General features: G+C 52.0%; 1 protein-coding gene across 1 annotated transcript in view; it reads left to right on the top strand.

Moving 5' to 3' along the window:
• LOC116513756 (probable cation-transporting ATPase 13A5) overlaps nt 1-23,772 on the top strand; it is a 34,430-nt gene extending 10,658 nt beyond the window's left edge. Inside the window, 21 exon segments of the mRNA XM_032224938.1 lie at nt 53-223; nt 4,568-4,725; nt 6,148-6,336; nt 7,119-7,180; nt 7,428-7,575; nt 9,391-9,477; nt 11,899-12,055; nt 12,164-12,281; nt 13,015-13,139; nt 14,357-14,499; nt 15,222-15,362; nt 15,521-15,600; nt 16,362-16,404; nt 16,605-16,714; nt 17,078-17,174; nt 20,866-20,938; nt 21,569-21,743; nt 21,920-22,104; nt 22,244-22,332; nt 22,469-22,549; nt 23,146-23,772. Of these exon segments, the coding sequence (XP_032080829.1) occupies nt 53-223; nt 4,568-4,725; nt 6,148-6,336; nt 7,119-7,180; nt 7,428-7,575; nt 9,391-9,477; nt 11,899-12,055; nt 12,164-12,281; nt 13,015-13,139; nt 14,357-14,499; nt 15,222-15,362; nt 15,521-15,600; nt 16,362-16,404; nt 16,605-16,714; nt 17,078-17,174; nt 20,866-20,938; nt 21,569-21,743; nt 21,920-22,104; nt 22,244-22,332; nt 22,469-22,549; nt 23,146-23,445 (2,732 nt within the window). The 3' untranslated portion in view covers nt 23,446-23,772.
• Nucleotides 23,773-26,088: the final 2,316 nt, after the last annotated feature.

The raw sequence follows: 26,088 nt of genomic DNA, 5'->3' as shown, positions 1-26,088 counted from the left end.
GCTCCGTCTTGAGGAGGGGTCCTGAACTGTGTGGCTTTTCCATGGCCTTTAGGTGAGAGCGTCCCGGTCTCCAAGACCCCCCTGCCCCACTTCGACAACACCCTGCCCTGGAAGGTATGCGGGATGGGCGATTATCGGCGCCACGTCCTCTTCTGTGGCACGGAGGTCATCCAGACCAGGCGGGCAGGCCCAGGGCCGGTCCGGGCGGTGGTTCTGCAAACAGGTGAGTCCAGAAGTCCAGTCGCTCTGCTCTCCTTGGCACAGGCGGTGGGGTCCCTGGTAGCCCCTGTGTGCATGGGATGGGGAGAAGGAGCCACCCACCACCACTTGGAGGGTGCTGCTCAACCTTCAGAGTGTAAATAGAGCATTTGTGGGGAGTTATGGCAACGATACAACCTGTGGACTTCATTTCCCAGAATTCCTGAGCCAGCTGCGCTCAGGAATTCCAGGAGTTGAAGTCCGCAGGTTGTAAAGTTGCCGCAGTGAAGCAGAGTGAGAGATCCTTGGACTTCAGGACCAGCAGAAGGAGATTCATGGCCTTTTGCTTTTACGTTCCCAACATTCCTGATGAGAGATTTGGCTGCCTTGGAGGTCTCAGGTAGACGAGAGGTTTAAATCTTGACTTTTACTCACAATTTCTTGATGAAGCTCAAAAACCCAGAACTCTTTTCAGTTAAGGAAGAAGTTGGATATGGGGCACATGATTTTTTCCCCAAAGATTTTTTATTTTATTTTTAGACAAAGAAACACAAACAAAACATAAACGATAAAACCATCTTCCAGTTACATCCAGGGTGTCGGTTGGTTACAAAGCTTTTGTGCTTCCATAATCCTCACTTACAATTTATATAAAATCTCATATTATCAATCTATTATATATGTATACATTATTATCATTATTAATCCTTTATTTGACTATGACTATTATTACTTCATTTTATGCGAGATATTCTAAATTTTGAATTAATTTATATTATGGTATTTCATTACATCCTCCTAAATCCATCCAATAGTAGTACATCTTTATATTATATTCTTTATCATTCCATTATTCATGTTCTGTAAAATTCTCTAGCATATTTCATTTCCATATTTTTTTGCCTAACCATTGATGAAATAAATCCCATACCTTATAGAATTGTTAATCTTCTTGTCCTCTAATTTCAAATGTCAATTTGCTCATTTCGACACATTCCATTATTTTCTGAATAACTTCCTCCTGCGTTGGTGTTTTCTCGTTTTTCCAATTTACACATTTACAGTCAAATATTTCAATTCTCTACTATATATATTTCCGGTAAAATCCCAATAATAATATCTCTGGTTTAATGTCTATATGTTTTTCTATCATTTTTTCCAATCATGTGTGAATTTTAGTCCAGTATCTTTTAGTTTCTGCATACATCCACCACATATGGTAATATAAGCCCGGTATCTGATGACATTTCCAACATTTTTCGTATTTGTTCTCAAACATTCTTGCTCTTCTCGTTGGGAGTACATCTTATACAAATTTTCTTTATATGCTGTTGACATTGTCATTTTATAATTTTGAGACCACAATTTTTGCCATTTCTCTAAATCAATCCCATGTCCAAAATTCCCCCCCCCCAAGCAACCATTGTTTCTTTAACTTGTTCTTCCTCTAGCTAAACCTCTAGTAAATATCCATACAGTTTTTAAATCACCTTTTCATCAGTACCTGTGAGAATTTTATCTAAATCAGTCAATTTGTCATAAAAGCCTTCGATTTTAAAATCTTTATCATATCTAGAATATATTTGCACATATGAAAACCAATTCATCCTTATACCTTGTTCTTTCAGTTCTTGCTTAGATTTAAGTTCACCCTTTGCATTCAATATTTCACCATATCTAACTGTTTGTTCCTTTTTATATGTTATTGGATATGAAAAAGCTTCAATAGTTGATAACCAGACTGGAATTTTAAAATAACAATGCCTTTTAATCTTCTCCCAGCTTAATAACAAAGCCTCACGTATAGAATGTCTTCTGAAGTACCCCTGTGTTTTAGTTCCCTTGTACCACAAGAAAGCATGCCATCACAACAACAAATCATGTCCTTCTAGTGCCAATAATCTAGAATTTCTTAGCATTATTCATTCCTTAATCCACATCAAGCTTGTTGCCTGATAATATAACTCCCAATTAGGCAGGCCAAATCCTCTTTTTTCTAGCATCTTGCAACAGTTTTAATTTTATTCTAGCTTTCTTTCCCTGCCAAATATACTTCAACACTATTTTGTTTAGATCTTCAAAATAATCTTTCCCTAATCTAATTGGAATTATCTGGAAAGTATAAAATTCTGAGTAATATATTCATCTTGATTTTTGATATTCTCCTAATTAGTGATAACTGTAAATTTTCCCATTTTGCCAGGTCTGTCACAATCTGTTGTTTAGGTTTATGATAATTATTCTCTTTAAGTGAACTGCATCTTGCTCTGAAATATATCCCCAAATACTTAATCTTATTCGTGACCTATATCTTCAAAGCTTCCGGCAATTCTTCCTTTTGTCTTACTAAGATATTCTTTGTCAGAATCTTCATTTTATCTTTATTTATTTTCAGTCCTGCTACTTTTCCATATTCCTCTATCTTTTCTACAAATTTAAGTGCTGTTTCTAATGGATCCTCTAAAATGAAAACCAGGTCATCTGTGAATGCTTGCAGTTTGTATCCTTCCTTTTAAATTTTCATTCCTGTTATATCTTTTTCTTCTCTAATATTTCTATTTAAGACTTCTAATGTTAATACAAACAACGGAGGTGACAGTGGGCAGCCTTGTCTTGTCCCTTTCCTTATGTCAATAGAATTTGTCAGTTCACCATCTACCGTTACTTTTGCTGTTTGTTTATGATATATAGCTTCTATGACTTGGATAAATTTCTTGCCACAACCCATCAGCTCCAACTGTAATAACATAAATCACCAATTCATGTTGTCAAAGGCTTTCTGTGCATCTAAAAATATCAAGGCCATTTGTTTTTCGGGATGAGCCTTGTAATATTCCAAAATGTCCAGAATTATTCTCATTTTGTCCTTAATTTGTCTCTTTGGCAGAAACCCATTTTGATCAGAATGAATAAAGTTATTTAAATATCTTTTAAGTCTTTCTGCCAATATTGAAGCAAAGATTTTATAGTCTGAATTTAACAGGGAAATAGGTCTATACTGCAGATTGTCATTTGCAGCGTAAATTGCTATTAAAAGTATTTTCATATTATTGTCAATAATTTCCACCATCAAGATTCTTCCATCATCATCTGTATACATTTGTTCCGCTGGAGTTGTATCTTTAATATATAAAATCACTCCTCTTTTCTTACAGTGTGTCAACGCCGTAAATATTATACTTTCTCTCCAGTTTTTCTTCTGTTCCGGAGTTGTCCCAACTTCAGCAGGTTTAATGGCTGCTCTCTGCTTCTGGAAAAAAAAGGGCTTCTGGATCTACCAGGGACTTTGCGGTGTCCCTGTGATCAGCAGGATGTGCCCTTCTCTATCACTGTCTCTACAGGACGGTTTAGGCCTGAAAGGACCATCCAGCAGCAGAGATATCGACTGTGATCTTGGAGCTTTAAGATCGCACGTTGTACCGTTGCGACGCCAGCCCTGCCTCCCCCACCTGGTTTTTTTAACCATCCAGTCTGGACCCCAATCCCTCCAATCTGTTGGCCAGCAATTGGCTGTCCAATTTCTTCTTTAGAATAGAATTCTTTATTGGCCAAGAGTGGTTGGAGACACAAGGAATTTGTCTTTGGTGCCAATGCTCTCAGGGTGCATAAAAAGACAAGATGCATTTGTCAGGAATCATAAGGAACAGCACTTAATGACAGTCATAGGGTACAAATAAGCAATTAGGAAACAATCAATATCAATATAAACGGTAAGGATATAAGTGACAAAGTTACAGCCCTGCAGTCATAAGTGGGAGGAGACGGGGGATAGGAACAATGAGAAGATTTAAAACTTCCAGTGTTGGAGCTCCCACAACTTCTGGAGGAAACTTCGGTACCACTGATTGATTGTTCTCACTGTCAGGAAATTCCTCCTAAATTCCAGGTTGCTTCTCTCCTTGGTTAGTTTCCATCCATTGTTTCTTGTCCTGCCATTTGGCACTTTGGAGAACAGGTTGACCCCCCCCCCCTTCTTTGTGGCAGCTCCTCAAATATTGGATCCCTGCTATCATGCCATCCCTAGTCCTTTTCTCTGTGGGGGTATACACTCCCAATTCCTGCAACCGTCTTTCATATGTTTTAGTCAAGCATCTGAAGGCAACGGGTGGAAACTAATCAAGGAGAGAAGCAACTCAGAAACAGGGAGAAAGTTCCTGACGGTTAGAACAATTAACCAGCGGAACATCTTTCCTTCAGAAGTTGTGGCTGCTCCACCACTGGAGGTTTTTAAGAAGAGATTATACAACCATTTATCTGATGATCTCCAGCTTGAGTGTGTGGAATGGGGGGTTGGACTAGAAGACCTCCAAGGTCCCTTCCAACTCTGCTCTTCTGTCCTCCCCCTGGCTGGCTGCCTCTTTCCCTGCAGGCTTCAACACCGCCAAGGGAGACCTGGTGAGGTCCATCCTTTACCCCAAGCCCCTCAACTTCCAGCTCTACCAGCAAGCCTTCAAGTTCATCGTGGGCCTGGCTGTGATTGGCATCCTGGGCATGATCTATGCCATCTGCGTGTACGTGATCCAGAAGGTGGGTCCCAGAAGCAGCCCCCCCAATGCAAAACTTCACCGGCCAGCAGGAGACACGAGGCTGCTGCTGCTGCTGCTGCTGCTTCTGGTGGTCTCCTCCCTCCGGCCGGCCGGCTGGGCTCTGTAGCAGCCTCTCCGGGCACAGCTCAAGCGGCAGCGTGGAGGATGGATGGAGGCACCTCCTCCAGGACAGCCTTCTCTGTCTTCCCCCCCCCCCCGGTTTGGTCCTGCCCACGTTCTGCTCGGACTTTTCCCCCTGAAAAAGAGGCCTGTGGCTGGCACAGCTGGGTTTGCCCGGATCCCTGAGGACGGGGGAGGATGACGGGCATTTTCCTGGGATGCAGCCAGAGCAGCGTTGGCCAGCTAAGGCAGGGGTCTCCGACCTTAAGCCTGGCGGACTTCAACTCCCAGAATTCCTCAGCCAGCTTTGCTGGGAGTTCAAGTCTGCCAGGCTTAAAGTTGCCACAGTTGGAGACCCCTGAACTAAGGCCGCCTCCCCACCTGTGGACTTCAACTCCCAGAATTCATGCTGGCTGGCGCAGGAGTTCTGGGCCTTGAAGTCCACAGGGCCTAAAGTTCTCTCAGTTGCCCACCATCCGCCCAGAGGACCTTCTGCCTGTGAAGGGGGAGGGGGGGGCAGACCGGCTGGGCCCAAGTGGAGAGGCTGAATAGAAGCAGCTGCCCCTATTCGCAGTGGCTGCTTGTGTGGGGAAACGGGGGGCTGTGTTGGGGGCCACGACAGGCCCACCAGCCACGGAGCCTCCCGTGCAGTGGCCTTGGCCCCTGGCTCAGCCGCTATGGGGGGCTTCTTTTCCGACAGGATCCCCGGGGAGCCTGGGGCGGGAGTCTGTTTCCCCAGCTCAGCCAGAATTACAGGCAGTGCTCGACTTACAACCATCCACTCAGTGACCGTTCAAAGTTACAAGGGACCTATGACCGTTTTTCACACCCACCACAGTTGCAGCGTCTCCAGGATCACGTGATCCAAACTGGTTTATATTTATGACGGTTGCAGCATCCTGGAGCCACGTGATCCCCCTTTGCGACCTTCTGATAAGCAGACTCGGTCGGGAAGCCAGATTCACTTAACAACCACGTTGCTAACTGAACGGCTGCAATGGTTCGCTTAACAAGAGCGACAGAATTGTTGAGCTCAATTGTGGTCGTAAGTCGAGGACTACCTGTAACAGTCTCTTCCCTGCAGCCTTTCTTGCTTCCAATGACAGCAAACGATACACCAACCCCCCCCCCCAATCTCTGGGCTGAACGCCCCCTACTTTGGAAAGAGAGCCCCCCCCGCTTCGGCCCTGCCAATCATCTGCTCTCCCATCAGAGCTCCTTCCTGGGGAGGGGAGGGTCGCCCCCCTGGAGGGGCTCCTTGGCTCCCTCTGCCCACCCTCACCCGCCTTATGTCCTTTCCCAGCAACCCGCCTCAGACACAGTGGCCATGGCGCTCCTGCTGCTGACCATCCCGGTGCCCCCCGTCATCCCAGCGGCCTTGACCACCAGCATCATCTACGCCCAGCGGAGGCTGAGCAGGAAGAAGATCTTCTGCATCAGCCCCCAGAGGATCAACATCTGCGGCCAGATCAACCTGGTCTGCTTTGATAAGGTGCCTGGGGGTGCAAGGCTGGAGGAGCTCCCCTGGGGGGTGGGGAGGCTGGGCTGGATACTGGGGGGCTGTTCCAGGCCTGATGAAAGTCCTCAGGACTCCAGAACCATCAACCGGGGGACGGAAGTTGCCCCCAGAGGTTGTGGGTGGAGATTCTAAAGAAGAGGCTGGACAGCCACTTGTCTGGAATGGTACAGGGTCTCCCTTCTGAGCAGGGGGTTGGACTAGAAGACCTCCAAGGCCCCTTCCAACTCTCCTTTTCTGTAATCCCAGATCAATTAATCAGTGGAACGGCTTGTCTCCAGAGGTTGTGGGGGCTCCATCTGAGGAGGTCTTCAAGAAGGGACCGGACCCCCTTAGGGTCCCCTACTTGAGCAGGGGGTTGGGCTAGATGACCTCCAAGGTTCCTTCCAGCTCTGTTATTCTGTCATCCTCCTTTCACTCCCACTCTTTTCTTCAGAGCTGCTCGACCTGCCTCCCTATTTCCCTCTCGCCCTTCGTTTTCCTTCACAAGGGGAAATATTTCCCAATGTTCAACCACGGACGATGTAGATTTAATGTTGGCTCTATACACGTGGACAATTTTTCTTTATAATTTTTTTCTTCTGGTTGTGCTTGTAATTTTTGTCTCTTTTGTTTTTCCCCTCTTGTGCTTTTTAATATTTCATCTTTCAAATAAATTAAAAAATAAAATAAAACCCCCCACCAAATAGCGGGGCAGCCGTGCCTGCAGCCCCCCCCACCCCCCGTGGGGCCTAACCCTGGCGCTTCCTTTAATCCAGACAGGGACCCTGACCGAGGATGGGCTGGACCTCTGGGGCGCCCTCCCTTGCCAAGGCCAGAGGTAAGACGTGTGGGGAGCAGCCTGACCCCAGATTACAGAAGGCAGAGCAGGGGAGGGTCCCTGGGAGCCTGGGCATTGGCAACCTTGCCCGCTGCCTTCCCTGCCACTTCCTTGCTCCTGCCAGGCCATGAAGCCCAGCATTCGCCTGCTGGGGGGGCCCCCGTCTGCCCAGGGAGCCAACTGGGAAACTGCCCTCCTCCTGCCTTGAGCCCAAGGGAGCCCCCGCTGACCCCCACCTTCCCCTCAGTTTCCAGAGCGTGCACAGCTTCTCGGGGGGCCCGTTGCCCTGGGGGCCCCTCTGCAGAGCCATGGCGACCTGCCATTCCCTTTTGCTGCTGGATGGGAAGCTCCAGGGAGACCCGCTGGACCTGAAGATGTTTGAGGGCACAAACTGGGTGAGCCTCATTTCCCTCTGGCTGCTTCTGACACCAGACGTTCTCCCGCCAGGTGTTGTGGGGGAATTTTGGGGAGGGGAAGAAGCTGTCCTCCTTCTCCTGTTTCCTCCCTTCCACCCCACCGGCTGCGGTGAGTGCTTCCAGTGGCATTCCTGCTGGCATCACCCATTGGCATGTTTCGGGATGGACAGGGAGGTTGGCAAGGGGGGGGGAAGAGTTGGATGCAAAGGAGAGCTTTTCCATCGGTGCGAAGAAACTGAGGTCCTGTCTTGAGGGGGGAGCAAGTGGGGAACCTTCCATGCCCTGAGCACACTGCACAAGTACCCACCCCTCTCCCCCCCCACCCCCCATGTCATGCTGGCTCACATTTTTCCTGCAGGCCTCTCTCTCTCTCTCTCTCTCTCTCTCTCTCTCTCTCTCACACACACACACACACACACACACACACACACACACACACACCCCTCACCCACACTTGCCCATCTCCTCCTTAAGTAGGGCCGCCAAGTCTAGATCCAAAGACAATTGGCAGAGTGGGGGGGGGGGGGATGCTTCACTTTGTTCCCCCAGAGAGTCCTTGTTTTCTTGATTCTCAAGACCGTCAACTATGCTTGTTGATTGACAAGTCTGGTAGCTGTTGGTGGATTTGGGGAGGGGGCTCCCAGAGGCTGAATGTTTTTCCCCTGGTTTAGGTGACCTTTTCCCCCTTTCTTTCTTAAGTGCCCCCTCCAAGAGACCCTTTGGATGAGATCCTTATGCCCCCACCCCAGTCTTTGGCTCTGGGGCAGCTGGGAGACCCTTCCTGGGGTCTATGGAGATCCACACTCCATCAGGCAGGTTGCCCCAAAGCTGCTTTCCCAAAAGGTGGCTGGACTTTCTGGTTTCCCCCCCCCCCCTTTGGAAGCCTTTTGCTTTTCATCTAAGAAGCTTCTCCAGACTCCCTCCCTCCCTCCCTTTCTCCCTTTCTCTCTCTCTTTTCTTTTCTTCTCTCCTCCCCTTCTCTGAAGAACCAAAAAGGCTTCTTGGCTGAGGAGCAAAATAGCAGTAGACTTATATAGCGCTTCATAGGGCTTTCAGCCCTCTCTAAGCGGTTTACAGAGTCAGCAAATTGCCCCCAACAATCTGGGTCCTCATTTTACCCACCTCGGAAGGATGGAAGGCTGAGTCAACCTTGAAGGAAGGAAGGAAGGAAGGAAGGAAGGAAGGAAGGAAGGAAGGAAGGAAGGAAAAGGATGGAGGGAGGGATAGAGGGAGAAGGAAGGAATAGCAATAGCAGTTAGACTTATATACCGCTTCATAGGGCTTTCAGCCCTCTCTAAGTGGGTTTACAGAGTCAGCATATTGCCCCCAACAACAATCCGGGTCCTCATTTTACCCACCTCGGAAGGATGGAAGGCTGAGTCAACCCTGAGCCGGTGAGATTTGAACCGCTGACCTGCTGATCTAGCAGTAGCCTGCAGTGCTGCATTTAACCACTGCGCCACCTTGGCGCAAAATGCTTTCAAAGGGGAAAAAAAGCAAGCAAAGTCCAGTTGCCTTTTGGAAAAGGCTCTTTGGGAGGGATGGGAGGACAGGCGCATATAACCCAAGTCCCCCTTGCTGACCCCCTGGCGCCTACCACAAGGGCCAGAGCCCCCCACACCCCCAGGTGGAGGCCTCTCCTTAGTCCCGGAGCCCCCCAACTGGATTCTTTCAGAAAGCAGGGCCAGGCTCCCCGCAGGCACGTCTGAATCCGCCCTTCTCCTCCCCATCAGAGGCAGCCCTGCAGCCCCTGGGGTTCCTCCTAACGCTTCCGATTCTTTCTTCTCCCACCAGGAGATGGAGGAGCACCGGCCGGCCGAGGGCACAGCCAGCCTCCCCGAGTCCTGCCTCCTTGTCAAGCCGGGCCCTGCTGCTTCCCCAGTAAGCCGCTTCTTCTCAGCCCCCCCCCCTTTGTCCCCCTAGAAAGTGGGGCAGGGAAGTGAAAACAGTAGAGGGTCTCCTGCTGGAGCAGCGGGTTGGACTAGATGACCTCCAAGGCCCATCCCAGCTCCATTCTGATTGATTGATTGATTGATTGATTAGATTAGATTTATTTTATTTGTATGCCGCCCTTCTCCGGGAGGGACTCAGGGTGGCGAACAACTCAAAAGGGGAAAAGGGGAACATAGAACACAATACAAATAGTTAAAATAGCCAAGAATCACACAACCACACAGGTCGAGAGGGGAGGGGAACTCATCAACCCCAGGCCTGCCGGCAAAGCCAGGTTTTGACGGCTTTTCGGAAGGACTGGAGAGAGGTGAGGGTCCGGATCTCCGCGGGGAGTTCGTTCCAAAGGGCCGGAGCTGCCACAGACTGGCTGGTTGATTGACTGACTGGCTGACTGACTGGTGGAAAACCAGGGGTGGGAATTCTCCGATTAGGAAAGCTTGTGGGGGTGGGGTGGGGGGGAATCTAAGCTTGCAGCGAAGCAGCCAGGAATGGATTTGCATTTGGAGCTGATTTTGCAAGCAAAATGGAACAAAAAGGCAGGAGGAGGGCTGAGCAATTATGGGATTATTATTTAATCCTCCTATTTATTTAAGCCGCCAGTGTAAGGGGCACCGCCCACGGCTTCCTCCCGCTGCCAACTGGCTGCTGGGCCCCAAGTGGGCCCTGAGATGCCGGGGGAGGGTCTCTGTCCGAGGAATCTGGGTCTAGAGCTTGGCGGCTTTAGAAGTCAGGGCCACGAGGGCTGCGTAGAGTCGGGAGGCAGTGATGCCAGCAGTGAGCCAGGATTTTGCCTCCCCGACTTTAGATGAAGCTTCTCCCTCATCGGGTCTCCCGGCCCATAAAAGTTCCCTCTGATCTAGGTTAAAGTTGGGGGCCCCCCTCCTTGCGCCCACAGGAAGCTCATCCACTCCGCTCCTGCTGAAGGCTGGGGGGGGGGGGGCGGAGCAGACCGGCCAGAGGCAGCACAGTAGCCCTCGACTTACAACCCTTTGTTTAATGAACATCCGAGGTTACGACGGCACTGACCGTCATACTTACGACCATTGCAGCATCCTTGTGGACAGGTGACCAGAGTTTGGGCATGTGGCTGTGACCGTTGCATTGTCCCAGGGTCATGGGATCCTCTCGCCACCTTCCAGTAAGCAGACAATGGGGGAAGCTGGATTCACTTAACGGCTTCCTGATTCACTTAATGACTATGGCAAAAAAACGGGGCAAAAGTCACTTAACAACGGCTTTGCATAGCAACATAAACTTTGGGGGTCAATTGTGGATGTAATTCAGGGTCTAACTGTATTAGTGACTGCAGGCCAAAATGGGGGCCATGAGCAAGAAAGTTGGCAGTGCCCACAGCCCAAGGTCCCCCTGTGCCACCTTCCGAAACCCCCGGGGGTTTAGCACCAGACTCTCCCGCCAGAGCAAGTTGTCAGAGGCCAGGGCTGGATGAGGCCACAGAACCACAGAAGGCTCCAGGAGAGAGAGGTCCCCCCTGCCCCGCTTGGCTCTTACAGAAGGGTCCCCCGCCCCGGGACGCCCACGCTTCTTTCTTCCTCCAGGCCAGGCCCAGATCCAGATTTGAAGGGGGCTTCTCTTCCACGGGGGCCTGTCGGGCCCTGAGCTTCTTAGCTCACACGCAGCTGTGGAAGTCTAGCCTCCTTTTCAGGAGGGGGCTGGACTAGAAGACCTCCGAGGCCCCTTCCAACTCTGTTCTTCTGTTTACAGCACCCCCTTATGAAACCACAGCCCTGAGGACGGTTGGCCCCTTTCTTTGCCCCCCCCCCCGAAGCATTTGCTCCGCTTAAAATCCTCCCCTGGCAAAGGGACGGGCAGCGGGTGGAAGCGAAGCCAGACCGGGAAACCCAAGTCATGAACGCTTACACAATGCTGCTATTGTGATGGAGGAGTTCCAGTCACAGGATCTTGCAAGCCCAGAGCCACTCCTCGCTTCCAGAGAACCGGGGAAGGTCAGGGCTGAGGCGTGTTCTCAAATTCCCCGTCTTTCGCAAGGGCGTTGCCTTGGGGGTGACTTATATAAGAGAAGAACAAAGTTGGAAGGGGCCCTGGAGGTCTTCTAGTCCACCCTCCGGCTCAAGCAGGGCACCCTAAAACTTTCCAGGAAAACGGCCGTCCAGTCTCTCCTTAAAAGCCTCCAGTGATGGAGGCCCCGCAACTTCTGTTCCCCTGGCTAATTGTCCTCCCTGTCAGGAAGTTTCACTTTGGTTCTAGGTGAGATTTCTCCTTGGTGAGTTTCCATCCGCTGCGTCTCCCCCTGCTTCCTGGGGCTTTGGAGGGCTGGGGGAGCCTTTCTCTTCCTGGGGGTGATTCCTGCATCTGCTTCCCCCCCCCCAGGCGCCCGTGGAAGGAATCCTAATCCTGCACCAGTTTCCCTTCTCCTCCTCGCTGCTGAGGATGTCGGTCATCACGCAGGAGTCTGGGAAGAGCGGCTTTGAGCTCTCCATGAAGGGAGCCCCCGAGACGGTGGCCAGCTTTTGCGACAAGAGGACCGGTAAGGGATGAAGAACCAGCAGAGGGACCCCCCCCCTCCATGACCAACCCCAGAGGGTGTCCCAGAAGGTTGGGTGACCGCTGACCGCAGCCTCTCTCCCTCTCCCAGTGCCAGCCGTCTTCCAGGCTGAGCTGAAGCACTTCACGGCTCAGGGCTACCGAGTCATCGGCCTGGCCCACAAGGAGATGGAGCTCCCCCAAGGAGTGGTCTTCAGTGACCTGGAGAGGTAAGCCCTCTTTGGCCTCTCTTGCAGGGGGGCTTAGGAGGGACACGGCAAGCTCCGACTCTTCAGCCCACGTCTCCACATTCTCCCTTCTCCAGATTTCAGCTCTGCCAAAAGCTTGTCTCCAAGGCAGCTGGAGAGGAAGAGTAGAACCCAGAACATGGCCTCACGGGGTTCAAAGGGACCTTGGAGGTCTTCTGGTCCAGGTGGCCCTACACCATTCTGGACAGAGGCTTGTCCAATCTCTTCTTGGAAACCTCCAGTGTGTGTGGGGGGGGGGGGGAAAGGAGAATAATTAACCGAGCAACTTGTCTCCAGAAGTTATGCTCCATCAATGGAGGTTTTTAAGAAGAGACTGGACAGTCACTTGTCTGGAATGGCAGAGAGTCTCCTGCTTGATGAGGGGGCTGGACTAGAAGACCTCCAAGGCCCCTTCCAATTCTGTTTATTCTCTTCTGGAGAAGTAATATCAAGATCTTTTAGAGCCAAGGAAAGTTCAGGACAGTTAGAAAAACTGATCAGTGGAAGGACTTGCCTGCAGGCGTTGTGGCTGCTCCAACACTGGAGGTTTTTAAGAAGAGGTTGGATAACCATTTGTCTGAAATTGTATAGGGTCTCCTGCTTGGGTTGGGCTAGAAGACCTCCAGGGACCCTGCCAATCCTATTATTCTGCCCTCTGTCTTCTGTGAGCCGAGGACCACCCGTGTGGCCTCTTCCTTGCCTCTCCTTCCCACAGGGAGGAGCTGGAGTCCGGCCTGACCTTCCTGGGACTGCTGGTCATGGAGAACCGCCTGAAGAGCGAGACCCGGCCGGTCCTGCAGGAGCTCAGCCAGGCCCGCATCCGGAGCGTGATGGTCACAGGTGTGCTGGGAGGGAGAGCCCTCAGCCATTGCTCCCAGGGGGAGGGGGCTCAGTCCTTGCACAGCAGCCGAGGGGGCTCCCTGGATTGGCCAAGAAGCCTTTCAAACTTGCCTTCTGGGGCAGGAACAGGCGGAGATGGCCGGACATCTTATCAGATTGCAGGTTCCCCAGGAATCTCCTCCATTCCAGGCGCTGCTTTGGTCCAGCTGCCCCAGAGGTGCCCGCTAACCAGTACTTCTCTCCTCAGCCCCCAACCCCCCCTTCCTCCCCGCCTTTAACAGCTCCAACTGGGTGGCTTTTATTCCAGAAGGGCCACGAGGCCTCCTAGCCTTTCCCCACTTTCCTTCACCCCCAAAACTGGAAGTGCAGCTCTCAGGGTCACAGCAGAAATGGGGAGCCTTTGAAGTCACAGTGGGAAGGGGCTGCCTTGGCCCTGCCCAGATCTCTTCTGACCTGGGCTGCCATGGAATAACGCTGTAATCCTGGCCCATGTTTAGATATTTGGGCTCACATCTCCCAGCTCCTGGTTATTTAAAAAAAATATTCAGACTTTTGAGGTATCCTTGGCCCTTCTCTGAACTTGGTTCTTGGCTGCAGCACAGATGATGTTGCCTAATTTGGGTCATGAAACATCTGCAAGAAAACCACCAAGCTCACGGATCACCAAGGAGCCCACAGTTTTCCTTCTCCTTCCTCACTCCTCCTAGCCCTGATGGTGTTACCTAATCGGGTAATGAAATGTTTCAAAGAAAACAACTAGGCTCACAGACCACCAAGGACCCCCCCCCTGTCCTTCTCCGCCTCCCCCCTCCCTTCTAGCACCGATGGTGTTCCCTAGTTTGGATAATGCAACCACCGAACTCAGAGAGCCTCAAGGATTCCTCATTTCGACCCTGAGCTGCAAATACTCTCCTCTATGGCAGTGGTTCCCAAACTTGGCAACTTTAAGACTTGTGGACTTCAACTCCCAGAATTCTCCAGCCAGCTCTGGAGAGCTTCAATTCCCAGAGAATTCTGGGAGTTGAAGTCCACAAGTCTTAAAGTTGCCAAGTTTGGGAACCACTGCTCTATGGGTAGTTGAGCTTCTGCTGCCCAGGACCTGATGCTGGGCTTCTGGGCGACTTTGCCTGTCCAGTTCCAGACGTGTCAATGATGCTGACAAGCCTGTTTCCTTTTGAAGGCTGCCCCAACCTCATCTCAGCCTTGCTTGTCCCCAGGAGACAATCTCCAGACGGCCATCACCGTGGCCAAGAGCTCTGGGATGCTTCCCAGCACCGGCCAGGTGGTCCTGGTGGAAGCCCAGGAACCGGAGGATTCCTGCCCAGCATCCGTGACTTGGCAGCTGGTGGAGGAGGAGGAGGTGCCCTTAATCATGGGCAAAGACAAGGTATGGCCGCTGCCCCAGAGGAGAGGTGGCCCAGGAAGGTGAGCAGGAGGGGCTGGGAAGAAGAGGGGGAGGTTGGTCTGGGTTGTTTGTAGGCCAGGAGAGGGACAGGCCGGCCACGTTCCTCGTCACCTTCTTAGGAGAAGACCCCGCTGGTCCCTCTAGCCCAGGTTTTGTAGACTCAAACTGTTGAGAGTCTCAGGCTCCAAAACCCAAGAAAAACCCTTTATGATCTTTCTAGCCAAGCAGATTTTTTTTTTAATTGTTCCTCACCTCTAGACAGAATCTTGCCAGGCTAAAGCATGCTAATATTCCCCTAAGGCCTATGCTCCGGGAACTGTTAGGGAGGAACCGTCTTCGCCACTTTCTCCCACACAAACTCTCTGAACTAACTTGGCTCTTGCCCTCCCCGCCTTCCTTCCTGGAGATCCACCTCATCACTTCATTTCATCACAAGTCCTGCTTTCAGAGGAGGGAGGGGGGAGGGGGACGTGGGTCTGCCCTTATGACATGGTACGGGGAGGCGGGGGGGGGGGGGGAGAAGATTTGGGCAGCAGCTGCCCAGTTTGAAATGGGATTTCCTGGAGGGAGCAGAGAGCAAGTTCCTTTGGCGATCTTGGGATAATTCCCTCATTGTTAACTGGCTCGGCCTCTATGCCTTTCATTCCCATGAACCTCCCACCGGTGGGGCTGGACAGTAATTGAAGCCTGATTTTCAGGACCCCCATATCACCCTGGAGGACCCCAGTGCAAGAGAGGAGGGCAACAACTTCCACTTCGTCTTGAGTGGGGCCTCTTACCAGGTGTTGTCCAAGCACTTCAGCAGCCTGCTGCCCAAGGTGAGTGGGGAGGGGGCCTCCCTGCTGTGGACTCTGAGTGGGGAGCCGCTTCCCTTTCCTTTTTGATTTGCCCCCAGTTACTTCCAGGGCATCCGCCCCCCACCCCGTCCTCTGGGCCCCCTTTCCGGCCAGCTGGCTGACGGTGGCGTCTTCTGCAGGTGCTTCTGAACGGAACGGTCTTCGCCCGCATGTCTCCATCGCAGAAGTCCAGCCTCGTGGAAGAGTTCCAGAAACTCGAGTGGGTCCCTTCTCGTGATCCAGGGCAAAGGGGGAGGGGCTGCCCCCACTGCTGCCCCCTGGATCAGCTGCCCCTCCAGCTGTGAAGTGCTTGGCTTCCAATGACCTCTTGGGAACCCTCTTTCTTGACCGGTGCCCCCAAGGGCTGGTGTGAAAGGGTCTCCAGGTCAGCCAACCAGCCCTGCGCCAAGGTGGCGCAGTGGTTAGGGTGCAGTACTGCAGGCCACTTCAGCTGACTGTTATCTGCAGCTCGGCGGTTCAAATCTCACCGGCTCAGGGTTGACTCAACCTTCCATCCTCCCGAGGTGGGTGAAATGAGGACCCAGACTGTGGGGGCGATATGCTGACTCTGTAAACCGCTTAGAGAGGGCTGAAAGCCCTATGAAGCGGTATATAAGTCTAACTGCTATTGCTATTGCTATTGGCTCCAAAGGTAGTGCCACGTCACAGCAAGGGCGGGCAGGCAAGGGAAGGAAGTGGGGGGGGGAGTATCTGTGTCCAGCAGAGGAACCAAGAGCCCCCTGGAAGCCCCTCCCAGCCAAGCCAGAGGACAGGGAGGGGCTGGGGAAGGAGAAGGGGGGCTGCCCACCCAGGCTACATGCTGTAGAAAGCAGGGACCATCTGGGACCCCAGGAAGCCCCACCTTCACCCCAAAGGGAGGGCGGGAGGGCGTGGGAGGCGGGTGTGGCAGGAGACACCTGCCGTGGGTGTTTCATGCCCAGAGAGTGGGAGTAACCTCCTCCTCCCCTCTTCTTCTTCCAGCTACTACGTGGGCATGTGTGGGGACGGAGCCAACGACTGTGGGGTAGGTGGGAACTCCAGGGTCTTTGGGGAGGGGGTTGTTCTCATACTGGATGCCCCCCTGCCAGCCCTGTTACCCCAAAAGGGAGGAATCCAGGCAAAAGGAGCTTGCAGAAACTCTCCCCTTTCCCGAGAAGATGTAGGCACCCCCCCCCCCTTTGAAGATCCCAGCTCCTCACAGGGGGGGCCCTGGTTGTTTTCCAGGCCCTGAAAATGGCCCACGCCGGGATCTCCCTCTCGGAGCAGGAGGCCTCCGTGGCTTCCCCCTTCACCTCCCAGATCCCCAACATCGAGTGCGTGCCAGCCCTGATAAGGTAGGTGGGGTCTCCACAGGGGCCACGGGAGGCCTTCAAGGGGAGACGGGACAGACCTTTGCCCAGAATGGCATGGGGTCTCCTGCCTGAGCAGGGGGCTGGACTAGGAGATCCCTAAGGTCCTTTCTATGACTCTACGATCTAGGGCAAGGGGTTGGACTAGAAGACCTCCAGGGTCCCTTCTAACTCTGGGACCATTTTGTTATTCTGTTCTTCCTTGGCGTCTCTTCCTCCAGAGCTGCCTTGAGGAGCCAACTAGCAGGGGGGGGGGGCACTGGGGCCCCACCTCTTGGGGGGGGGGCTGAGCAGGGAGGCTGCTGGTTTCCTCTGCTGACCCTGCCCTTCCCTCTCCTCTCCCCCCAGGGAGGGCCGGGCTTCCCTGGTGGCCTCCTTCGCTGTCTTTAAATACCTGACTCTCTACGGCCTGGTCCAGTTCATCTCTACCATCCTCCTGTATTCGGTAGGTGCGGGGCAGTGCTGGGGACGACTCCTAAGGGGGGAGGGGGCACAACGGCTTCCAGGCTGATGAAGACCCTCAGCCCTCCGGATCTCTGGAAGTTGAGTCACGGCAACTGGACTTCTTCTGTGGGGGCCCTGCTGCTCTCTGAGCTTCCTGCTTTTCTTGCAGACGTTTCATGGCCCAAACTACTGTAGGGGGCATCGCTCTGCCCCCCATCTGTTGGTTCTCGGCCCCACAGTCACAATTCCGTGGTGGTATTTTGCCCCTCTTGCAGGGGGCATCTACATACCTGCCATGGCCAGAGGGAATTTTGGTTCAGTGTTGTCCGTGTCGCTCGGGGCAATGAGTATTGGTGATTTTTTCCAAGTTGCAAGACAAACTTAGACAAACCTACGTATTGTGCATGTTTTTTTTGAAAAGTTTTTAAATTTTTTTTAAACAAAGACAAACAAAAACATAAACATATAGAACCTTCTGCCATTTCATATAGCATGTCGTTTGGTTACAAAACTTTGTGTGTCCTTTCAATGGTCACCACTTATATATCAAATCACAAATTGTTCAATATATAAAACATAAATACCTTATTGTTATATATCAATTCTTCAACTATAATCATTATTCCTTAATTTTAGATACAATATTCTAAATATTGAATTCATGCATACAACATCACTCCGTTACATTATTCTAATCTGTTTAACAGTGCTAAACCCTTATAGTACTACATATATCATTCTATTATTCTTAAAATATAAAAAAATCTTCAATATTTTCCATCGGGGGGTAAATGCCACCTGCAAAACATCTTATAGAAATTTTCTTTATATGCTGTTGACATTGTCATTTTGTAGTTTTGAGACCACAGTTTCCGCCACTTCTCTAGTTCAATCCCATGCCCCCAATTCTCCCCCCCCACCCCCCAGGCTATCATAGATCCTTTAACCTGTTCTTCTTCTAACTTAACCCCTAGCAAGTGCCCATAGAGTTTTTGAATTACCTTTTCATCAGTACCTATCAAAATTTTGTGTGACTCTGTCATTTTATCATAAAAACCTTCCTCTTTACAATCCTTGTCATATCTAGCTTGTATTTGCACATATGAAAACCAATTCATCTTTATACTTTCCTTTTCCAGTTCTAGCATAGATTTAAGTTCACCCTCTGCATTCAATATTTCACCATATCTAACTGTTTGTTCCTTTTTGTATATTATTGCGTATGAAAAAGCTTCAATCGTTGATAGCCAGATTGGAATTTTTAAATAATATTGTCTTTTAACCTTCTCCCGATTTAGTAGCAAAGTCTCCCGTAGATAAATGTCTTCTAAAATACCCCTCCGTTTTAGTTCCCTTGTGCCATAAAAAGGCCATGCCATCCCAGCAATAGATCATGTCCTTCAAGAATCAATAATCTGGTATTCCTTAGGGTTATCCATTCTTTAACCCATGATATAGTTCCCAATTGGGCAGGCCCAATCCTCCTCTTGTTCTTGCATCGTGTAACAATTTTAATTTTATTCTTGCTTCCCCCCCCTGCCATATGTACTTCAACACTATTTTATTTAAGTCATCGAAAAATTCCTTCCCTAGTCTAATTGGAATCGTCTGGAACAGATATAAGATTCTAGGTAGAAGGCTCACTTTAATTGTAGATATTCTCCCTATCATTTTTTTATCATTGATAATTGTAAATTTTCCCATTTCTTCAAGTCCATCGCAATCTGTTGTTTAAGTTTATAGTAGTTGTTGTCTTTAAGAGCGCTGCATCTTGCTGTTAAATATATCCCCAAATATTTAACCTTGTTCGTAACTTGCATCTCCAAGGTTTCTGCCAACTCTTCTTTTTGTCTTGTTGACATATTCTTTGTCAAGATCTTCGTTTTGTCTTTATTTATTTTCAATCCTGCTACTTTCCCATATTCTTCTATTCTTTCTATCAATTTAGGTGCTGTTTCTAATGGGTCCTCTAGGATGAAGGCAAAGTCATCTGTGAATGCTTGTAGCTTGTATTCTTCCTTTTTAATTTTCATTCCTTTTATTTCTTTTCCTTCTCTGACATTTTTATTTAAAACTTCTAATGTTAAGACAAAAAGTAATGGTGATAATAGGCAGCCTTGTCTCGTCCCTTTCTTTATTTCAATAGGCTCTGTCAAATCTCCATTTATCATTATCTTAGCTGTTTGTTTATAATATATAGTTTGTATGGCTTGAATTAATTTCTCGCCAAAGCCCATCTGTTCCAGTTGTAATCACATAAAACACCAATTCACATTTTCAAATGCCTTCTGAGCATCCTAGAATATTTTCTTTCTTTTATTTGCTGAATTAAGTCCATTTATGTTAATTGAAATCATTTTCTTCTCTTCCATGTTTATGTTTTATACATAGGATTTATTGCTCTGGCGGCTCCAGGTTCCCGTGGTTCTCTAATGTACACACCACCTACAGCTCCCCCTCGTCTAACTCAATCCCGCCAGCAGCTCCTTCTTCTTTTTCAGTCGAGGCTGAAGACACCGCTTGTAATTCTGTCATTGATTCCTTATGTCCAGCCTTCCTTCCCTCTGAGATGTTCTCCGAAGAATGCTTCTGCTTTCTCAGTTGAGTCTATTCTGTATCTTTGTCCTTGCCATCAAACATTAAAGCTTCTGGTAGCAACCATCTGTAATTAACACCTTTTTTGAGTAGAATTTTAGTCAAAAAATTGGTATTCTCGATTCTCTCACTTTTCTTGGTATTTGCTTCAAAACTACGATCTCCTTACATTTGTGCTCCTGTTTTCTATCTCTTGCTTTTTGAAGTATTTGCATCCTAATTGCTTTCTTGGTAAATCTTACGTGAACTTCCCTTGGCAGTTGATTTGTCGCTGCATATCTTATATAAACTTATATAAACTCGAAATGTTTCTTCTATAACATCAGCCATCTTCTCTTGGGTTAGGTCAAGGACATTTGTCAGAATTTCTATCATTATTTGTAACAAGTTTTCACCTTTTTCTTCTTTTATATTTTGAAATCTTAAAAAGAATCCTGACCTTTTGATCTCCCAATTCAGTATTCCAATATTATCCTTTTCCACCAGGCTTAGTCTGTTATCAATCTCTCCAATTTTCTTCTCTCTTTGCTCACCCTTTTCTTCAATTATTTGTAGCCTCTCTTCATATTTCATCACCATTTGGTGAATATTATCAATTTTTTCATCAGTTTTAACTGCTTTATGTGCATGTTAAAATCACCTTCTACAAGAACTTTAGCAGTTTGAATAGCTGAGCTTCTGGATCTCAGCCCGTTTCACTCCAGGAGGGCTACGTCAATCAATATTGGCAGCTGGGAATTACCAATAATATTGGGGGTGGTTTGTTCTTTTGAGTTTGCTCTTCTGCTTCTGAACGTTTCAACACCAGCCTAGGTAACATCGTGATGATGTAACGTAGCCCGGTGACAAAACGTTCTGAAGTTGAACAGGAAGCTGGGAGAAAAAAACCACAACATCGACCACATGTTTCCTCTCATTACCAATCATCTTCACGTGTTCTCGGAGGAAGGCAGCTTCTGTCTTACTTCCAGAGTGGCCTAGGACTCAAAACAGGCAGCCGGTATGTGGGAAGTACTTCGACTCTCCCCATGAGCATTGGGGGAGCATTGACTCTCACAACTGTGAAACCCTCCCTGGAATTTCTGTTCTCCTTTTAGCAACTGCAGATCCTGGGGAATTACCAGTTCCTGATCCAAGACATCTGCATCACCCTCGTGGTTTGCCTCACAAGTAAGCTGCTCCATTCTTGCCTGGTTTGCCGCAGGCTGTCATCAGCAGGCACATGGGGTGCCTTCATGCCAGCTGTGAATCCGGGGAGGTGCTGCCCAAGACACGGGCAGAGCAGCAGAGTAAAGTAGGAGGGGCTGCCCTGACACCAGCTGCTCCCTCCCACAAGGTTGCTTACAAAGGGCTGTTCTGGGTTCCCACAGCTCCTGAGGGCACCAGGAGATTCCCTGGCAATAACAGGCAGAATGCGCTGACTGGGTTGGCACAAAACACCTAATCAAGCTGAGCATCTTGCCTGAAACCAACTGCCAGTCTTTGCTCGCATGCTTGTGCTAAACCACCAGTTGGCATCAGGTTGGTCCTCTCTTGGCCTGATCTCAGCCAGCAGAGTCCCAGCAGGACAGGAGTGCCAGGGCTGTGTTGCTGGCCTCTCTCTCAGCCATGGAAGAGTGGCTCTGCTTGGACATCAAGCGGCTGGTGGCTTGCCACTCTGTTTCTCGCTCCCCCCCCTGCCTGAAGCAATGTGGGTAGGAACCCCTCAGCAAAGAAAGGGTGGGTGGGCTGGAGAAGGCCCCCCCCTTTTCCTTGGGCCACCTGGAGATCCTCTGGAACGTTCTTCCTCTGTCCTCCCAGTGAACCTGACCCACGCCTACCCCAAACTGTCCCCCTACCGCCCCCCCGGACGGCTGCTCTCTCCGCCGCTGCTCCTCTCCGTCCTCTTCAACGTGGCCCTCAGCATCCTGCTCCAGGTCTTCGCCTTCTTCTACGTGCAGCGGCAGGCTTGGTACTCGCGGCTGCGGGGCCACTGGTGAGTCCCCACCCACCCACCAATCCGGCTGCCTGGGAGGGTCTTCCAACGGGGGGGGGGAAGGAACCTGGCTGGCTGCCTCCCCAGCTCCTGCTCCTGACCAGAGTGGCTCATTGGGAGCAGCTGGACAAGGAGGGATGGTACTTAGGGACCCCCCCCTGCCTCCCTCCTTCCAGCGGGTGCCCTTTGGGAAACCAGACCAGCTGCCCAGGCAACGGGACGGCCAGTGCCACAGCGCAGGAGAGCCGCATTCTGAGCTACGAGGCCACCACCCTGTGGCCCCTGGTGACCCTCAGCTGCATCGCCTTCGCCTTCATCTTCTCCAAGGGGAGACCCTTCCGGAAGCCCATCTACACCAACTGTGAGTGAGGGGCCCCTTCCCCCACTCTTCTCCCATGGGGGAGCCCTGTGAGCCTGGTGCCCCAGGCAACTGCCCATCCTCCTGTGGGGTGTCCCTCCCTCGTTCCCCAGGACTGACAAGACCCCCTTCTCCCCCCCAGATATCTTCTCTGGCATGCTGTGTCTCCAACTGGGGGTCTCCCTGTTCCTCTTCTTTGCCGACCTTGAGGGGGTCTATCAGAGGATGGAGGTGAGTGGGTGGGCTGCCAGTTTCCCTAGAGGCAGGGAGGGTAACCCCTACAGGGGGGGAACGGGCTCCTTTGGGCGGGGAGGAAGGGGCAGCCAGCCAGCCCACCTGATGGGGAGCCTCTCTCGCCCCCTCACAGCTTCTCTGCACCCCAACCCTCTGGAGGGTCTACGTCCTGATTATGCAGCTGGTCTTCTTCCTGGTCTCCTCCTTGGTGGAGGTAAGCCACGCGTCCCTCCCTCCCCAGGAAAGGATCCGGGGCTGCTGGGCTGGAAGCAAATGGTTGCTGGGGCAGGGAAGCAGGGGGGGGGGGAGCTGCAGGGCAGGAGCTGGCTTCAGGACCTCTCCCCTCTTTCAAGATGGGCTGGAGAGGGACTCTGTGGCCCTTGGCTGACCCCTAACACTCTTCCCCCTCCTTGAGACCCACCGGGGGCCCCGATGGATAATCTCTCTGGGTTCTCTTGCCACCCATCGAGGCTGAGGGTTGCTTTGTTCCCCCCTTCCTGAGTGGGAGGAGCCTCACTCACCCCCCATGGAATTGGGCTGCTCTCTTGTCCTCCCCACCTACACTAGGGCACAACCCCCCCTCCAAGTGGAAGGAGTGGGGCAGGAGCCTGGGAGGCAGCAGGACAGAAGCGCCCCTCGCCCAACCGGGAAAGGGAGGGGGGCAGCCTTGTCAGGGCTGGGCAACTCCCTCTTTTTCATTGCCTCTAGCAGCCCCCCCCAACCTCCCCCTTGCCGGGTGGGTGGGGCTCTGGAGCCCTTCAGCGGCCAGCCAGGCGACCCTCTTCTCCCCCTCCTTCCCTCCCCTTCCAGGACGGCGTCCTGCAGAACCGGCGCCTGTGGCTGCTGATCAAAGCGCTCTGCCGCTTCCGCTCCTCCAGCCGGTACCGGGTGTTGCAGCGGCAGCTGGAAAGGGAGGCGCTCTGGCCGCCCCTCCACGGGCGAGAGTGGGCGGACGGCAGCCCGGCCTGTCTCAACGCGGCTTTCGAGCCGGAGGAGCCCGCCGCCCACCCGGGAAGCCGCCCCCGGCCAGCCAGGCGCGGCTCCGTGCAGCCAGAAGGGAGCAGCCGCGGGGACTCTCCCGCCCAGCCCCGCAAGGAGAGCCGTTCCTGACCGCGCTGCTCGGACCTTTCCCCACGCGGATGCGCCCTAGTCGGGGAGGGAGCGGCCCAAGGAGCCCGGAGGGGCCAAGACACGCGGGGCTCTTGAACTCCTTTGGCCTCGGTCCCCGCGCCGAGTCACTGCCGCAGGCTCCCCTCTGGGCGGGGAAGGGGTCTCGCAAGAAGAGACGGCCCCGCTGAGCGACTCTCGCTGGATCCTCGCCGCGTCCTCTGCCTTGGGACGCCTCTCGCGGCTTCCCTCCTCCCCGCCCTCCCAGGGAAGCCGCCTCCCCCGCGGGGAGAGCGGAGGCTCGGCGGGCGCGCTCGTGGGGGGCCGAGGCGGCGGTGATCCCTGGAGGGAGCGTCTCCCGGGGGGGCAGCGACCCAACTGGGGGAAGAAGCAGGAGCCGCAGCCGCGCTCCGTTGAAAAAGAATTGGCTTTATTGGAACCGGACGGAGGGGGGCGGAGGAGGAGGAGGGCGGACCCTCGGGGAAAGGGAGGAGGGCGGGCTCGGCTCCTAGTCGTGCTCGAAGGCCGGGTTGGAGAGGGAGCCCAGGTTGCGCTGAGCCGCCGAGGTCCGGGACCGTCTCCTGCAAGAGAAGAGCGGCCTTAGACGGCAGAAGGGCCGGGGGGGGGGGCGACAGGCAGGGTCGCCCCAATTGAGGGGGGGGGCTCGGGTGACGGGGCTTTAAGGGGCAGCTCTGAGACCCGCCCCAGAGAAAGGCCCCCTCCCTCCCTCGGAAAGAAGCCGCCCCCTTCTGCCCCCGCCCCCTCCCCGACCGGCCCGGAGCGACTCACCTGCGCCTGCACGAGCAGACCAGCACGGAGACGGCCACGGCCAGCAGGACGGCGCCCGCCGCCACGCCCAGCGCGATGTAGAGGGGGAGCCGCGGATTCCCTTGGGGAGAGAGAAGGGGGCGGTCGGCGGAGCTCGGCCCGACGGCTTTGCGCTCCACGGGGCTCCGTTCCTACCGCGCGCAAAGCCGGCTGCTCCGGGCAAAGAGAATATTGGATAGGCCTAACTTTGGCTGGGCGAGCGCAGAGAACGGATAGATTCTCTCACCGGGGCCCTCGGGCAGACACCGCCCAGTGCCTGATTTTTCTCCCATAAAGGATGCTGCCCTTCGGTGGTTAGACGGCCTGGCTATTGGCGCTAGTCGTCACTTATAAAGCCCTTCATGGTATTGGACCTGGGTACTTGAGAGACTGCCTGCTGCCAATCACCTCCGCTAGACCGATTAGATCCCACAGATTAGGCCTCCTCCGAATTCCATCCGCCGGCCAGTGTCGACTGGCGACTACCCGGAGGAGGGCCTTCTCTGTGGCTGCTCCGACCCTCTGGAACGAACTCCCCGTGGAGATTCGAACCCTCACCACCCTCCAGGCCTTCCACAAAGCCCTTAAAACCTGGCTGTTCCAACAGGCCTGGGGCTAAAGAGCTGTTGCCCCCCCCTCGAATGGTATGACTGTTGGGTGTTTTTAAATTATGTATTGTTATGTTTCGTCTTTTATTTTCTGTCTGTACCCCCTTCCCTGATTTGAATTGTGAGCCGCCCTGAGTCCCCTTCGGGGAAAAGGGCGGCATATAAATACAATAAACTGAACTGAACTGAACTGGGTTTGGACCTCGATCTCTCTAATGTTCATATTTCTCTGCCTCTTTCACTTCCCTGGAATGCTAACAGAGGAAGTCCTCAACTTATGGCTATAACTGAGCCCGGAATTTCCGTGGCTAAGGAAACATTTAAGAGAGCGTTGTCCCATTTTACAACTTTTCGCGCCACAGCTGTTAAGTGAATCACCACATGTGTTAGTGACAGGGTCGTTCAGTGAATCTGGCTTCCCCAATGGACTTTGTTGGAAGTTCAGAAAAGCCCCCCCCCCCCCCCCCCGGGACCCTGGGATGCTGCAACGGTCATAATCCTCAACCAATTGCCAACCTCTGAGTTTTGATTGCGTGACCCCGGGGGAGGGGCAGCCGTTGTAAGGGTGGAAAATGGCCATACGTCACTTTCCTGGTGCAATTCTGACTTCGAATGGTCACTAAATGAACTTTCTGTAAATTGAGGACTAACTGTATATATTACAAGTCAGATATGATATGCCATACGCTAAATGGTACTGGACCTGGGTACTTGGGAGACCGCCTGCTGCCAATTACCTCCACTAGACCGATTAGATCCCACAGATTAGGCCTCCTCCGAATTCCATCCGCCGGCCAATGCCGACTGGCGACTACCCGGAGGAGAGCCTTCTCTGTGGCTGCTCCGGCCCTCTGGAACGAGCTCCCCGTGGAGATTCGAACCCTCACCACCCTCCAGGCCTTCCGCAAAGCCCTTAAAACCTGGCTGTTCCGACAGGCCTGGGGCTAAAGAGCTTTTGCCCCTGTCTCGAATGGTATGACTGTCGTGTGTTTTAAATTATGCATTGTTATGTGTCATTTTTTAAATTTTTGTCTGTATCCCCCTTCCCTGACTGAATTGTGAGCCGCCCTGAGTCCCCTTCGGGGAAAAGGGCGGCATATAAATGAAATAAATCCTAATCCTAAATCCTAAATAAATAAATACCACAAGCAGCACCCGCCCGCTTCCCCTTGGAGAGCACCAGGCAGGACCGTTTGGAAATGCAGGGCTGGGGGCTCTGAGCTGGGAGCCG

The sequence above is a fragment of the Thamnophis elegans genome, chromosome 10, assembly GCF_009769535.1.
Source record: "Thamnophis elegans isolate rThaEle1 chromosome 10, rThaEle1.pri, whole genome shotgun sequence".
Classification (NCBI taxonomy): domain Eukaryota; kingdom Metazoa; phylum Chordata; class Lepidosauria; order Squamata; family Colubridae; genus Thamnophis; species Thamnophis elegans.
This window is presented reverse-complemented; position numbering and strand designations above follow the sequence as displayed.